The sequence below is a fragment of the Chiloscyllium plagiosum genome, unplaced genomic scaffold (genome assembly GCF_037043375.1).
Source record: "Chiloscyllium plagiosum isolate Xiang-an unplaced genomic scaffold, Cpla_swu_hap1 HiC_scaffold_2, whole genome shotgun sequence".
NCBI classification, from domain to species: domain Eukaryota; kingdom Metazoa; phylum Chordata; class Chondrichthyes; order Orectolobiformes; family Hemiscylliidae; genus Chiloscyllium; species Chiloscyllium plagiosum.
This window is the reverse complement of record NW_028270140.1, coordinates 33,944,090-33,961,455: the sequence shown is the minus strand read 5'-3', so window position 1 is coordinate 33,961,455 and position 17,366 is coordinate 33,944,090. Positions and strand designations below refer to the sequence as shown.

The window sequence follows — 17,366 nt, the reverse complement described above, 5'->3', positions numbered from 1 at the left end:
ACTACTGAGTTGGTCTGCTGCATAGGTGATATTGTGCATGTTGCTCCTGGTGCTGCAGAAATCTAATTTTAATGTTGCTAAATTTATATCACTTGCTGACATTGTTGATGTTGCATCTCTTGTTAGTGGTACCATTGATGCTGTTTTGCTGGTTAGTGGTGTTGCTGATTACTTTTCCTTCTCTGTTGTAGGTCAAATATGAATTCTGTTCCTTCTCATCTAGTCACCAATTTTGGTGTCAATGATATGACCTTGGAGGCTCAGCTTCACCAACAGCATTTACTTGTTTTCAGGTTTTCATGATTAGACTACAAATATACAGATTGCCCTTTTAACAGCTCAGACAGCTCGTTGGAAGTGCTGACCTCCTTCTACCTGTGCAACAAAACGTTGTTTCCCCTGGTCACTGACAGGGAATATCTTGCTTGGCAGTGTTGTTTTACACTTTGTTCCACTCAGCAGCTCTGCACAAAAACTTAGATCAACCTTGAGAAATGTTTATTGGAGAGACAAGGCAAGGTTTAGGTTTACCTGTGTCTCTTGACATTTCAAAAGGGTTATCTTGCGCATCTAAATGTGTCTGTTTATAAACACTTTTTTCCGAGGGTAATGATGAATTGCAGATGCTAAACATACACTTCTCAGTGAATCCCTCAAATTCTCCAGAGCTGACAGGAATTTCATAGCTGAGAAATTGTTCTGCTGAGATGACTGTTGTAGCTCTCAAGCAGTTCATTTTTTTGTATAAAAGGGAACTTTGTGCGGTAGTTTACAACTGTGATATACTGTTATTTACTATATGTGAATAAATCAGCTCCCATAGTATGCTTAAGGTGATCCTTGAGCAATGATAATTACCTCATTATGTGTTTTTAAAGTGGTGTTCTATAGCTCTGGCATTTATTTCATGAAGATACCATCCTTGATATCTTTAGATGCCTATCCAGTATACAGGTTACATTTCCTGAATTCCCATGGCTCCCATGTATCTTCTAGATAAGTTCTTTCTCCATTATTTTAGGTAAAACATTCTGGATCCATCTAATGAGATGTTATCTCTGACAGATATTATCAAAGCTATTCTTGGATCTTTGAGCCAGAGAGATGTACAGCATGGAAAACAGACCCTTTGGTCCAACCCGTCCATGCCAACCAGATATCCCAACCCAATCTAGTCCCACCTGCGAGCACCCGGCCCATATCCCTCCAAACCCTTCCTATTCATATGCCCATTTCAAATGTCTCTTAAATGTTTCAATTATACCAGCCTCCACCACTTCCTCTGGCAGCTCATTCCATACAAGTACCACTCTGTGTGAGGAAAAAGTTGCCCCTTTGGTCTCTTTTATATCTTTTCCCTCTCACCCTAAACCTATGCCCTCTAGTTCTGGACTCCCCGACTTTGCCTATTTACCCTATTCATGCCCCTCATAATTTTGTAAACCTTTGTAAGGTCACCCCTCAGCCTCCGACGCTCCAGGGAAAACAGCCCCTACCTGTTAAGCCTCTCCCTATAGCTCAAATCCTCCAACCCTGGCAATATCCTTGTAAATCTTTTCTGAACCCTTTCAAGTTTCACAACATCTTTCCGATAGGAAGGAGACCAGAACTGCACGTAACAGTGGCCTAACCAATGTCCTGTACAGCCCCAACATGACCTCCCAACTCTTGTAGTCAATACTCTGACCAATAAAGGAAAGCATACCAAACACCTTCTTCACTATCCTATCTACCTGTGACTCCACTTTCAAGGAGCTATGAACTTGCACTCCAAGGTCTCTTTGTTCAGCAACACTACCTAGGACCTTACCATTAAGTGTATATGTCCTGCTAAGATTTGCTTTCCCAAAATGCAGCACCTTGCATTTATTTGAATTAAACTCCATCTGCCACTTCTCAGCCCATTGGCCTATCTGGTCAAGATCCTGTTGTAATCTGAGGTAACCCTCTTCGCTGTCCACTACACCTTCAATTTTGGTGTCATCTGCAAATTACTAACTGTACCTCTTATGCTCGCATCCAAGGGTAATACAAGATGGAGGATGGGAAAAATTTCTGCCTATAACAGCTGCTCCTTTTTTGAGGTATTTTAGGTGCTGGATGTGATTTCCTCGAATTCCAGGAGCAGCAATTAGTGTTTTATATGCTATTGCACTGTTTTGGAACTTTGGAAAAAAAAGTCAAAACAACAGCAGTGTTAAAAGGGAGAAGAGCAGACAAAGGAAGCACATGGTGAGGTCATTGCAGGAGACAGAGAGAGAACCTGCACAGTTACTGCCTTTACTGTTTGAATTCATTTATCGCTGGACATCGGAGTGTGCCTGGGAAAATTAACAAGCAGTTAAATTCACAACTGATCTTGGAGGAATTGTTTGGGCAAAGTTCACAGCACAGAATCAGATAAGTTAATCTTTTTTCGTGTGTGGCCTACAGAGAATCTGCAGTAGGGAGTAGAGTGGGTTCTTTCTTGATTAAATGTCTCTTGATTAAACTTAAAATATAAGCCATAACTATTAATTTAACCTGGGGCAGTGTTTGTAGTGGAATAAGACGGTGTTATTTTCTGGGTGTGTAGATTGTGAAGGAGCAAAGATGACCTTTAATAGAATGATATGTACTTCTTGTCAGATGTGGGAGTTTAGAGAATTTAAGGGTTACTGCGGACTATATCTGTCATAAATGCTGTTGGCTGCAAATCTTATCAGATTGAATGGATCGGTTGGAGAGACAGTTAGAAGCAATGAGGAATTTGCAACAACAGTATGTGATGGATAGCAATTATAGGAAGGGGGAAAGTCTCAGATACAGTCACATAGATGGGTTAACTCCAGGAAAGGTAAGAGAGGTAGGCAGCTAGTACAGGAGTCTTTTGTGGATATACCCATTTCAAACAGGTATGCTGTTTTGGAAAATGTAGGGGGTGATGGATTCTCAGGGGAACGTATCATGAACAGCCAAGTTTCTGGGATGGAGACTGGCTCTAATGCAATGAGGGGTATGTCGGGTTACAAGAGATCAATTGTGTTAGGGGATTCTGTAGTCCGAGGTACAGACAGACGTTTCTGTGGCCAGCAGCGAAAAAGCAAAATTGTGTGTTGCTTCCCTGGTGCCAGGATCAAGGATGTCTCAGAGAGGGTGCAGAATGTTCTCACGGGGGAGAGGGGCCAGCAAGTGGTCATTGTCCACATTGGAACCAACGACATAGGAAGGGAAAAGGTTGAGATTCTGAAGGGAGATTACAGAGAGTTCGGCAGAAATTTAAAAAGGTCCTTGAGAGTAGTAATATCTGGATTACTCCCAGTGCTATGAACTAGTGAGGACAGGAATAGGAGAATAGAGCAGATGAATGCATGGCTGAGGAGCTGGTGTATGGGAGAAGGATTCACATTTTTGGATCATTGGAATCTCTTTTGGGGTAGAAGTGAACTGTACAAGAAGAACGGATTGCACCTAAATTGGAAGGGGACTAATATACTGGCAGGGAAATTTGCTAGAGCTGCTCAGGAGGATTTAAGCTAGTAAAGTGGGGGTGGTGGGCCCCAGGGAGATAGTGAGAAAAGAGATCGATCAGAGACTGGTACAGTTGAGAACAGAAGCGAGTCAAACAGTCAAGGCAGGCAGGGACAAGGTAGGACTAACAAATTAAACTGCATTTATTTCAATGCAAGATGCCTAACAGGGAAGGCAGATGAACTCAGGGCATGGTTAGGAAGATGGGACTGGGATATTATAGCAATTACAGAAACATGGCTCAGGGATGGGCAGGACTGGCAGCTTAATGTTCCAGGATACAAATGCTATAGGAAGGATAGAAAGGGAGGCAAGAGAGGAGGGGAGGGTGGTATTTTTGATAAGGGATAGCATGACAGCTGTGCTGAGGGAGGATATTTCTGGAAATACATCCAGGGAAGTGATTTGGGTGGAACTGAGAAATAAGGAAGGGATGATAACCTTATTGGGATTGTATTATAGACACCCTAATAGTCAGAGGGAAATTGAGAAACAAACTTGTAAGGAGATCTCAGCTATCTTTAAGAATAATAGGGTGGTTATGGTAGGGGATTTTAACTTTCCAAATATTGACTGGGACTGCCATAGTGTGAAGGGTTTAGATGGAGAGGAATTTGTTAAGTGTGTACAAGACAATTTTCTGATTCAGTATGTGGATGTACCTACTAGAGAAGGTGCAAAACTTGACCTACTCTTGGGAAATAAGGTGGGGCAGGTGACTGAGGTGTCAGTGGGGGAGCACTTTGGGGCCAGCGACCATAATTGTATTAGATTTAAAATAATGATGGAAAAGGATAGATCAGATCTAAAAGTTGAAGTTCTAAATTGGATGAAGGCCAATTTTGATGTATTAGGCAAGAACTTTCAAAGCTGATTGGGGGCAGATATTCACAGGCTGGAAAATGGGAAGCCTTCAGAAATGAGAATCCAGAGAAAGTATATTCCTGTTAGGGTGAAAGGAAAGGCTGGTAGGTACAGGGAATGCTGGATGACTAAAGAAATTGAGGGTTTGGTTAACGAAAAGAAGGAAGCATATGTAAGGTATAGACAGGATAGATCGAGTGAATCCTTAGAAGAGTATAAAGGAAGTAGAAGTATACTTAAGAGGGAAAGTGGTGGGCAAGTAGGCAATTTTTTTTCAGAAATGGTTTGTGACTCAGATCAGAAGATTTGGGTTACTGCATTCGTCTACAAAGTTCATGGAACGATTGGAAAATGCTTTTAAGGAGGCTCCAGCATTTTGAGTCTAAAGGTTTGATTATATAAATTCAGATAACCAGAAGACACAACATTATGGGAGCAGGTTTTCTGTGAGTAAAAACATGAATATCTTCATTTAAGCCTGAATTCAATTGAAAACTCAGTTTGTATTCATGTCAGAAGGAGGAAACAATGAATTGTGTAAAATTAAATATCTGCTGCCACAGCAATGAATGCTCAGATCCACCCCCTGATAAATGATGGGCTGATGTAGTCAGAGAGGCATTTGAGAAGTTTAAACAGAAGTGACATTCTAAAAAGAACTAGTGAAGAGGAAAGGGTCAATTAGCCAAATTCATGTGTACAGGAGAGAAAGGATTATTTGTGTTTACTAACTGGGAGTTGAGCAAAGATGACAACAAAACCGTATATATTTTTGAAAAATTCATCTCTCTAGCCAAAATTAATCATGGGATCAAAAACAAATTGCTGGAAAAGCTCAGATCTGGTAGCATCTGTAGAGAGAAATCAGAGTTAATGTTTTCGATAGAGCACTCTTACATAAGCTCTTCCAGCAGCACCGATCCTTGTGGCACTCCACTGGTCTTAGGCCTCCAGTCTGAAAAACAACCCTCCACCACCATCCTCTGTCTTCTACCTTTGAGCCAGTTCTGTATCCAAATGGCTAGTTCTCCCTGTATTCCGTAAGATCTAACCTTGCTAATCAGTCTCCCATGGGGAACTTTGTTGAATGCCTTACTGAAGTCCATATTGATCACATCTACTGCTCTGCCCTCATCAATCCTCTGTTACTTCCTCAAAAAATTCAATCAAGTTTGTGAGACATGATTTCCCACGCACAAAGCCATGTTGACTATCCCGAATCAGTCCTTGCCTTTCCAAATACATGTACATCTTGTCCCTCAGGATTCCCTCCAACAACTTGCCCACCACCGACGACAGGCTCACTGGTCTATAGTTCCCTGGCTTGTCCTTACCACCCTTCTTAAACAGTGGCACCACGTTAGCCAACCTCCAGTCTTCTGGCACCTCACCTGTGACTATCGATGATACAAATATCTCAGCAAGAGGCCCAGCAATCGCTTCTCTAGCTTCCCACAGAATTCAAGGGTACACCTGATCAGGTCCTGGGGATTTATCCACTTTTATGCAGCACTTCCTCCTCTGTAATATAGACATTTTTCAAGATATCACCATCTATTTCCCCACATTCTATATCTTCCATATCCTTTGCCACAGTAAACACTGATGCAAAATACTTGTTTAGTATCTCCCCCATCTCCTGCTGCCTTGCTGATCTTTGAGGGATCCTATTCTCTCCATAGTTACCTTTCTGTCCTTAATGTATTTGTAAAAACTCTTTGGATTCTCCTTAATTCTATTTGCCAAAGCTATCTCATGTCCCCTTTTTGCCCTCCTGAGTGTGGTACATTATCTCCCCCTCCAATTCTATTTTGATTTAACCCCTGCCCTCCCTTTCACTGTTTGATCACACAACATTGCCCGTTGATGTGAAGGGCACTGCTTGTCACTGACCACTTGGGTGTTTCTTTTTTTCCTGGTGGTGGAAACTGATTAAAGATTCATACACCTTGTGTCTTTCACTGTGTCTCACACCTGCACACATACAATTTGGTGCGGGGGGGAAATAAGCACTACCGCAGTTAGTGTGGGGGTAATTAGAAAAAAACAAAAAGTAAAAAAAACAAATATACTGGATGGGCTGAATGTCCTCCTGTGCCTATGTGCATACAGCTCTAGTTTTTTGTTGGAATGAACGGAGAATCAGTGGTACATCTGGTGCGATCTTCCAACATTTCTCTCGAGCACAATGGTAGCAATTTTGTCTCTGTCTTTGAATTCATCATTGCATAACTGAGTTTCTCTCTAAATTTTTTAACAGCAGTGTTAAAGTGCATTATTGTTCACTAGATCACTCAACGGTCAGGAAAAACTTGGAAATTTTTTGAACGGCAGCCACAATGCAGGAAATTGTGTCTAAAAGGTTCGAGTGGCACAACAGATTCTAACTGATCCGCTGTGTCCACAACTCATAAGTGCACGTACTTGTGGCTATGAGCGGGGAAATGTGTATTTAAAGCCAGGCGTCACTGTGAATGAACTCGTCACTGAGGGAGCTGGTGTGAGCGGGGAGATGACCTGGCAATGGCTTATGTCTGGTCACCCTGGAGACAGCAGCGGAAAAAAAACCTTACAAAAAGGTTGAGCGTCGGGTCAGCCGAGCGCATCAGCTAGGGACTGGAAGTCAGGCGGGCTGTTGTGTGAGAGACAGGTGGGGTAGGGAAAAAGACACACGGGGATGGTGACCAAACCGGTGGGCCACGGGTCCAGGAAGGCGGGGACACCCCCACCTTCCAGCAAAGCTCAGAAATCTACCTCCCGGTTGACCCAGAGCGTCAAGTCCGTGGACGTGAAGTCCGGCAAGGTGCTGAAGGAGATCCGGTCGGTGATGATCGACCTGGGCACCGGCTACTGCAAGGCGGGTTACGCCGGGCAGCCGAGGCCCTCGGTGGTGATGTCCTCGGTGGTGGGCCGGCCGGTGCAGAGGAGCGCCAAGACCGGCGACAACCGGCAGGAGAACTTCGTGGGCGACGAGTTCTGCCGGTCGGAGCTGCAGCTCAAGCCGGTGAGCCCGCTGCGGCACGGCATCGTGGTGGACTGGGAGGCGGTGGAGGCCATCTGGGCGCACGTCTTCCAGTACGGCATGCGGATCCTGCCCGAGGAGCACGCCGTGATGGTGGCCGACCCGCCGCTCAGCCCCAGCACCAACCGCGAGAAGATGGCGGAGCTGTTGTTCGAGACCTTCAACACTCCCGCCATGCACATCGCCTACCAGTCCATCCTGTCGCTGTACTCGTACGGCCGCACCACCGGCCTCGTGGTGGAGTGCGGTCACGGGGTCACGCACGTGGTGCCCGTGCACGAGGGCTACACCATGCCGCACGTGACGGGCAGGGCGGACTACGGCGGCGCGGACCTCAACGACTACCTGCTCAGGCTGCTGAACGAGGCGGGAAACCGCTTCACCGAGAAGGGCCTGCACATCGTCGAGGACATCAAGAAGAAGTGCTGCTACACCGCCGTCAACTTCGAGCAGGACATGAACCTCGACGTCAACGAGTACCTGGTGGAGTACGAGCTGCCCGACGGTCACGTCATCGCCATCGGCAAGGAGAGGTTCCGCTGCCCGGAGGCCCTCTTCAACCCGTCGATGATCGGCTCCAAGGAGCCCGGGGTCCACTCGCTGGCCCTGCACAGCCTCGACCAGTGCGACAGCAACCTCAAGTACGAGATGTACAGCAACATTCTGCTGTGCGGCGGCTCCACCCTCTTCGACGGCTTCGCCGACCGCCTGCAGAAGGAGATGAACAAGATGGAGCGCGGCATGAACCCCACCGTGCACGCCATCCCCGAGAGGAAGTATTCGGTCTGGCTCGGAGGCTCCATCATGGCCTCTCTCAAATCCTTCCAGCAGCTCTGGGTTCGCAAGAGAGACTATGATGAACGGGGTCCCTATGTCATTTACCGCAAGTGCTTCTAAAGACTGCTTCATGCAGCCGTGGCTTCATTTTCTTTCGTTGCACATTTTTAAAATTCTTGGCTCGCCTCCGACATTTTAAGTACATCTAATTTATCATGATTACTACCAAGCCGCAGCACTACTGTCATAACTGTAATAAAGCATTTGCAAATTAACTGGTCAGTTTTATTTGGTTTCCAGAAGAGCGGGAAAGTCTGCACATTGGGTACAGTCAGTGGACTCTTGCTGTGCGCTCCGATTGACTTTCATCCAATTCAAGAACACAGATCGGGCATTATTTCCTTCCTGGAGACTGCTGCGGTACAGGAGCAAAAACGTTTTGCTACAGTTGTATAGGGTCTTAGTAAGATCACACCTGATATTGAATTGTGTGCAGTTTGCCTCTTTGTCTTAACTATCTTTCTTAAACAGTGGCATCGCGTTAGCCAACCTCCAGTCTTCCGGCACCTCACCGGTGACTATCGATGATATAAATATCTCAGCAAGAGGCCCAGCAATCACTTCTCTAGCCTCCCACAGAGTTCTAGGCTACACCTGATCAGGTCCTGGGGATTTATCCACCTTTATGCGTTTCAAGACATCCAGCACTTCCTCCTCTGTACTAAGGACATTTTGTAAGGTGTCACCATCTATTTCCCTACAGTATACCTTCTGTATCCTTTTCCACAGTAATACTGATGCAAAATACTCTTCGTATTTCCCCCATTTTCTGTGGCTCCACACAAAGGCTGCCTTGCTGATATTTGAGGGGCCCTATTCTCTCCCTAGTTACCCTTTTGTCCTTAATGTATTTGTAAAAACCTTTTGGATTCTCCTTAATTCTATTTGCCAAAGCTAGCTCATGTCCCCTTTTTGCCCTCTTGATTTCCATCTTAAGTATATTCCTACTGTCTTTATAATATTCTAAGGATTCACTCGATCTATCCTATCTATACCTTACATATGCTTCCTTTTTCTTAAACAAACCCACAATTTCTTTAGGCATCCAGCATTCCCTTTACCCACCAGCCTTTCCTTTCAGCCTAACAAGAATCCGGAGAAAATTTATTCCTAAGACAGAGTTGGGAAATTTCTTCACTCAGGCAGATGAATCTTTGGAATTTTCTTCACCTGAAGGCTGTAGAAGTTTAGTCATTAAGCATGCTACAGAAATCAGTACTTTTCTGGAGACTTAATGACATAAAGAGGTATAGGGATAGCATGAGAAAGTGGCATTAAGATAAGTATCAGGCATCACTGAACAGCAATGCAGGCTTGAGCGCTCTTATAAACCAGTATCTGAGATCCATTAAAATAATCCAAAACGAATCCTGATCACAACCTTCCAGCAGAAATTAGCATGTCTTGAAGATCTAAACTGACTTCAGATCCAAGGATTTTGTCAAACCTATAGTTCTGGCTAAATACTGAATTGCTTGTTGTCAGTCATATTACACAATCTTGTAGTACACCAACTTCCTAACTAAATAAATATGGACTATAATATCAGATGGAAAATAAAATTCTTTATCATGGACACAATAAAAAACTTATATCAATATACTATAAATACTGCTTTGAAAACTGTCAACATTTAAAATTGCTATACAATTAATCTTAGTCTGTACTTTAAATATTTGATGTGTATTTGTCCATGTATTTGTTTCAGTTATTTATTAAGATTCCACCAAGAGTTACGAAGTTAGTTGTTGTGATGTAATTGCTATTTCATGTCATTAACTGGATTAGGTGGTAGATGTAATTTTCAGAGTTTTAGCATCAAGGGTAGTGGGTTCCAATAGGCCTTTTCTTAATTAATACTAATTTGGCAGAGAGAGACTGGAATGTTTGTGCGTGTGAATTCATAGAAAGTTAACATATAGACATTTCCATTAAGTTGTGAAATTCCTTGGAAGTTCAGTGCATGCTGATTGGCAAGCCGACACACTGACTTCCGCTTCTGGAAGCTGTTGTGGACATAACTTGAAAGTTCATCCAGTGAGGGGGGAAAAAAAAAGATTAAATACGTAGGTGCAGTAAGCATTTAGGAGGGTAGATGGTCCATTAGCCTTTTCTGCATAAATGTTGGTGGAGTGCAAGTATAAAGCATCTTACTGCAACTATAATAGGGCTTTTGGTGCCACCATGTCTGGAATTATTTTTGGTCTCCTGACAAAAGGAAGTTACATCTTTGCCTCGGAGTCAAAAGTCCTACATTAGAATCTGAGTCCCACCCAATCAATTTGATGGCCAATGATGGTGCAGTCATAATAATGTAAAATTGTTTAAGTACTAATCTACAAATCCTTGCACCAGTAAAAGTAGGAGCAGTGCCTGATCAGCCTTGTGATGGTTAAATGTTGTAGCCTCTACCATCACTGTCCAGTTGCAAGCAACATAACATACTGTGCTTGTTGACACAGCAACCCAGACTTCCTCAGTGAACTATAACAGGTCACAAAATTTCTTAGAACTCAGAGAATTAATGTAATTTATTTGAAAAGTGTAAAGTTTTTCAGGAGCAATACTGCTAGGTGTTTTAATGCCACCCCCCCCTCCGCACTGGGGAGTCTAGAACTAGGGTTTAGAATCTTAGGACTGGACAGCAGCCATTTATGTTTGAGATGCAAAGACATTTCTTCACTTGAGGATTGTGAAGCTTTGGAATATTCCCCATGAGAGCTGTGGACGCTCTATTTCTTGAGTATAATTCAAGGCTGAGATTAATAGACCTTTGATCTCTCAAGTTTAAAGGATATGGTGATAGGTCAGGGAAGTTGAGCAAATTGATTAGCCCAGATCTTACTGAATGGTAGAGAAGGCTCATGGGGTTTTATGGTCTACTCCAGCTCCTATTTCTCAATTTCTATATATAGAATATTTGATGAATCGGGTAGGTGTTGGGGATGGCAGTAAGAAATAGCAAGTATGTTTGATAACGTCCACCTCTACAGAGCTTTCTAAAAGCCACAGGTAATCCAGCAGCCTTGGGACAAGGCCTTTGCTGGGCCACGAAAAGACATTGTCACAGTCAGCAAATGAGCTTTTCAACTTCTTAAAAGTGCTGTGCAACACCAATTGAAATGAAATGTTAGAGAACATCGATGATCTGTTAATAACCAGAAGTACTGCAGAGTTCCCAGAACATGTCAGATCACAATGAGTGCTGGATTCAGATGTACAACCGGTATGCCAAAGTAGTTATCATGTTCAAAGTTCAGATAGAAATTAAATTCAGGAGAACTTTCAATTATGAAATATCAGAAACCATCCACACAAAGTCTAATCAGACAAAAAAGGGCACTTTGCCAAAGGAAAACGTCATCAGAAGCTTGGTCAGACTAACTAGAAGAGTCTCAAAGGAAGGATTTGGGGAACAGAAGTATATAAGTTAGCTTGCTAAACTTGAAGGTTTGTTTTCAGATGTTGTGTCAGCATTTGAGGTAACATCATCACAGAGTCTCTGGTGAAGTGCTGGTGGTATGTTCCACCTTTATAGATCTTGGTTTCTTAAGGTGGGTGATGTCATTTTCGGTTCTTTTTTTTCCAAGGGAAGGTAGATAGGGTCTAAATCAATGTGTTTATTAATTCTGGTTAGAATGTCATGTCTCCAAGAATTCTCGTGTGTGTCTTTGTTCCACCTGTTCTTGGATGTGTGTGTTGTCCCAGTCAAAGTGATGTCCTTCTTTGTCTATATGTATAGAAACTAGTGATAGTGGGTTGTGTCTTTTGATGGCCAGTTGGTTGTCATGTAGCCTGGTGGCAAGTTTCCATCTAGTTTGTCCAATGTAGCCCCCCTCAGACCCATAGTCTTCCTACCTGGTACACCAACATACAGACTAGCCAAAGAACTCCAACATCTAATTGAAGATTCATACCACTCCATTCACTCATGCAAGAATTCCTGAACATCAAGATAGGAGGAAATAATGGTCTCCTTTGACGTTACAGCCCTTTTCACATCAATCAACATCAACCTGGCCAAAGAAACACTGGCATTACTGCTAGGAAAACCAGGACCACAAACACCAGACAGCAACAACTTCATCAGCAAAGATAACATTCTCAAGCTACTGGACCTGTGCCTCACCACCCACTTCACATTCAATTACAAAACCAACAAACAAGTCAACGGAACTTCCATGGGATCACCAATATCAGAGCTCATACAGGAAGTAGTAATGCAGAGACTTGAACAAGCTGTCCTCCCATCTATCCAACCCAAACTTTGGTTCCGCTACATTGATGACACCTTCGTCATCACAAAATGGAACAAATCACAGGAAACAACACCATCAACAATATCCTGACAGGCATAAAATTCACAAAAAAGGAGGAAAACAACAACAGATTCCCATTCCTAAACGTGACAGTTGAACGTACAGCTAACGGAGAACTTCAAACCAGCATCTACATAAAAACAACACACATGAACCAAATACTTAACTTCAGAAGCAATCATCCTAACACCCACAAATGGAGCTGCATCAATACATTATTTCAACGAGCTACATCACACTGCAGCACCCAAGAACTATAAAAAACAGAAGAAAAATATCTATACGTTTTCAAGAAAAACAGATATCCAAAAAACACAATCCACTGATTTCTCAGAAACAAACCCAAACAAACAGACACAATGCATCCAAAAACTATAGCCACATTACCTTGCATCAAAGACATACCAAAAATTACTTCCAGACTACGCAGACCCCTTGACATCATGGTTACCCACAAACCTACCAACACACTTAAACAGGACTAATGAACCTAAAGGATCCAATAGATACCGCCAGCAAAACTAACATTTACAAGATACCATGCAAGAACTGTAAGAAACACTACTTCGGGAAAACTAGCAGGAAACCAGGATAGATGAACATCAACTGGTCATCAAATGACATTCCACTAATACTAGTTTCTATACATACAGGCAAAGAAAGACGCCACTTTGATGGGAACAACACACACATCCTAGGACAGGCGAAACAAAGACACACTCGAGAATTCTTACAGGCATGGCATTCTAACCATAACTCCATCAATAAACATATTGATTTAGATCCTATCTCCTTCCTTTGAAAAAAAAGAACCTTAAATGACATCACACACTTTAAGAAACCAAGACCTACAAATAGAGAGGCGGGCCCTTCACTAGAGGCTCTCACTAATGATGTTACCTAGTATGGTGGCAAAACATCTGAAAACAAATCTTCAAGCTCAGTGAGCTAACTTACATACGTATCAACCTGAGCTACAAATCTTCTCAAAAATCGCTAATTTGGGAAAGATATCCAGAGCATGGCCCACAATGGTGGGAATGAAAGGTGAGTGGGGAAAACACAATGTTGTGTGGCAATATCAGGTATGGTATGGTGTTTATGGTATAGTCTACCTCTCAAGGAATGGACTTCATTTACTTTTGTTGAAGGTTGTGAAGTCCCCATCTAAATGGATTATTTGCTGCATGTTCATCATCTCTCATTGTGAAAGATGCCAACAGTAAAGCACAAGCAATCAGAGTTGGAGAAGGAGACTTCCAGGTGGATCTTTGGGTTGTAGTTGGTGAAGAGAGGGGTGAAGTCAATGGTTTTAAAGACAGGTGAAATTGTGATGGTGGAGGCAATGGTGAGGTGGGAGTTAGTGTGATCAGTAAGGGGAGGAATGAGGGGTGAGCTTACAATTTAAGAAAATATGGGTAACAAAATCAGAAATTGCTGGAAAACATGATAGGTTGTGCAGCATTTATGGAGAGAAAGCAGAATTAACATTTCATGTCGAAGTGACCCTTCTCCACTAAATAGGATCAGCTGCATACCAACAAGGAGGATTCCTGGAAAAATGACATTATGCATGAATGCTGAAATACCATCACTGATACCATTCGAGAAACTATTACAGAACATCATGACAACTAAAACTGTAAACTCACTTCAGAACAGGTTCTGACCCAAAATTATTATCTTTAAGACTGCACTCTGACAAAAGTACAGAGTGTTTATAAAGCCCCTGTACAACTTTAATTATTAAAAACTTTGACCATAGACACGATAGAGACAAATTCTAAATGCATTATGAAAGCCTAATTTGTGAAGTTTGTTATTATTAATGCTTCATAAGATCACAGAAGTGGTTGTGTTGAAGCCTAAAACATTTCCCTATTACATTAAAACTTTATGAATAATTCATTAGTTACTGCACAATTTGCTTTGATCATGTATTGCACGTGGCCTTTATAAACACCTAGCATTTGTAATTGAAACATGTGAGAACAAAGGTGATAGGAGAAGAAAGTAACAGATACTTAATATCCAAGATTTTCAATAAATTCTTTATAGAAAGGACACAACTAAATTGCATTGTCTTCATTTTGTAACCAAACTATACAACAACAGAAGTACATTTTGTCCTTTGATTACAGGTCTGTCAGTTCTGATTGTTACATTGATATCACTGTATGCTTAGTTCATCATAATTCTGCAGCTGGCAGGAGGTTAACCACGTGCCTGATGGAAAACCACCATACCTATCCATTTTCACCAGCATCCTTGTTGTTGGGTTGCTCTGCATTGACAGTAATGCATGCGTGCAATGATGTACAACACAAAAATGGAACACGGCAAACTGGAGTATCTTCACAAAATATTTAGCTTCCACTTCACATTCTTATTGAGTTTAGGAGGGACAAAAATTTCTTCTGGGGGAGAAAAATATGAAAGAAGACATTAGTAATTGATATGCATAATTAAATGTGATGGAAGTGTCACTAACAAAACTATTCCTGCCAAATTTCTCCAGATAAAAGCCCCAACTTGATATTTAGACATTTTTGTTAAAATATATTCACCCAGTTGCATTAGGCAAATGTGAGCTTTTTCTAAATCAATTTATTTCGATCAGTTTGTTATTTTGATCACCAATAAAGATTGACATGTCAGAGAAACTGATCAGAGGGAAGCTAAATTCTCTCAAGTTACAATATTGCTTATTGCTAACTGTGTGAAGTACAGACATATTACTTCAAGGTTATACATTAATTCTCTTCTGTGGGCAGATCTCACTCACTTTTCTAAGCATCTCAATCATGAGTGCCAACATTCACTGTATATAAATATTCAAATTTCAGTTTTCTGTTGAGCACATAATTGAGGTTGCCAATCCCAGAGCAGTACTAGGTACTGCTATACCATCACAGGTGACACCTTTAAATGAAGTTCTAAATTGAGGCGTTATTTGCTCTCTTAAAGGCCGTTCAAGATTTCACAGACCAATCTTGAAGGAGAACAAGGGAGTCCCTCTGCTGTAATTAAAACAGGGAAATACTCAGTGGGTATGACAACATTTTCAAGTTGAATGTGACTCCTCTTCATAACCGAACTGCTGGACCAGCCCTTCTGAGAATTTCCCACATATCAGATTTTCAGTATCCATAGTATTTTTCTTTTATTTTAGCATTCTCCTTGCTGTCTTAACAAATGGTTATATATCAACCAATATCTAAAGTAGGTGTTGGTATTTGTGGGATCTTGCTATGCACAGTTTAGTTGCTGTACTTCCTGCATTTGAACAGTTACTACATTTCAAAAGTACCTTGTTGGTTGTAAAGTATTTTGGCAACATCTTGAGATTGTGAAACAAGTCTTTTTTTAGAACTTGTTACAACAAGATAATTGCACTTTAAGTGAAAGCTTGGTTTTAAATTAAATCATTGTTTAGATGTCAAAATGAGCAAATACATTATGGAACTTTAATACAGGGCTTTGCTATTAACCCCACTTCACACCAACCTTGCTGAGGTGCTCCCCCATTCCTTGGTTGTTGAAAGGAAGCAGTAATGCTGTTTGCTGTTGAGTGAGGACCAAGAACCTAGAATAAGTAAAACAAAAAATATTTTGCTATTGCAATCTCTAATGTCCACATGCCTCCCCAACAAAGTCAGCCTACAAATATACAATGTCCCAAACAGTATATACGATCCAATAAAAGAATAGTACAAAACCTCTGATCACATTATTTCTTCCTCATTCATTTTAGAGGAAAGTGGAGTTTTTTACTGAAAGACATGGTAGCCCTTCAGTCCCTCAATTCAAGCCTACAAAGGGAGAGGGGTGTGTGTGTGTGTGTAAGCATAGATCTAGAATTACACTGTACAGTGATCATGTCAAAGGGAATCTGGAACTCTCTTCAGAAAGCTGTTGATGCTTGGAGTCAATTAAATTTTTTAAAAACTGGGACTGAGGATTTTTTTGGGGCAAGGGAATTAAGAGCTACAGAACTATGGCAGGGAGATGGAATACGGATACACAGCCATTATGATTTTAATTGAATAATGAAAATAATTTTATGTTCACAGTAATGAAACGAATGAATGAATGTGGTGTCAAGTCTGGAACATTGCTGAGACCACTCCTGGGATACTGTGAACTGTTTTTGTCAAACCTTCCAAGAAAGGCTAGCTATCTTCTATATCCAACTGTTCAGCGATATTATTACACACTTCTGCTGCAGGTGGAACTTGAACTTGGGCCTTGGTCCAGACGTAGGGGCACTGCACTAGAAGAGCCCTGGGTATAAAGTCTGCATTTTAATTTTCACCATGGGTTTTGATGATGGATTTGTCACTGCTGTTAATTCAGTACAAACTGTTTGGATTGCCATCTGTATAATAAGGGGAAGACGACAGTGCAATTGCACTGCTGCTGGACTCAGTAATTCAAAGACTCAGATTCAAGTTCTGGGGACAAGGATTCAAATCTGGAACTACAAACTGCGTGGCTCACTAAAATGTGCTATCCTTATCCTTACAAGTACAGTTTACGTTAAAATAGCCAAGCGACAAGTTCTGATAAATGGAATTAAACCAGATAACTCACCCAGTATCAAACAAAGACACCGGAAACAACAATGGTAAACACAGTTCTGTTGGCCCTGTAAAGTCCTCCTTCACAACAGCTGGGAACTTGAGACAAAATTTAAAGAGCTGTCCCACAGGCTAGTCAAAACACAGCCTGAGACAGCCATTCATACACAATCACGCCTTAAAGACAATGTCCTGAACACCACTGTCACCATCCTTAGGTTTGATCCTGTCTCA

The 17,366-nt window shown here is 41.9% G+C and overlaps 2 protein-coding genes across 2 annotated transcripts in view; one reads left to right on the top strand and one right to left on the bottom strand.

Annotated features, from left to right (window-relative positions):
• The first annotated feature begins 5,747 nt into the window (after window positions 1-5,747).
• On the top strand, window positions 5,748-8,448 carry LOC122563036 (actin-like protein 7B). Its single transcript, XM_043716370.2, has one exon. The coding sequence runs from the start codon at window positions 7,052-7,054 to the stop codon at window positions 8,291-8,293; it is 1,242 nt and encodes a 413-aa protein (XP_043572305.1). The 5' UTR covers window positions 5,748-7,051; the 3' UTR covers window positions 8,294-8,448.
• A 4,991-nt stretch (window positions 8,449-13,439) lies between these two features.
• Window positions 13,440-17,366, bottom strand: part of elp1 (elongator acetyltransferase complex subunit 1) — a 72,833-nt gene continuing 68,906 nt past the window's right edge. Inside the window, exons 36-37 of the mRNA XM_043716357.2 lie at window positions 16,060-16,138; window positions 13,440-14,969 (exon numbers count right to left, since the gene is read on the bottom strand). Coding sequence (XP_043572292.2) covers window positions 14,908-14,969; window positions 16,060-16,138 — 141 coding nt within the window. The 3' untranslated portion in view covers window positions 13,440-14,907. The remainder of the gene's footprint in view (window positions 14,970-16,059; window positions 16,139-17,366) is intronic.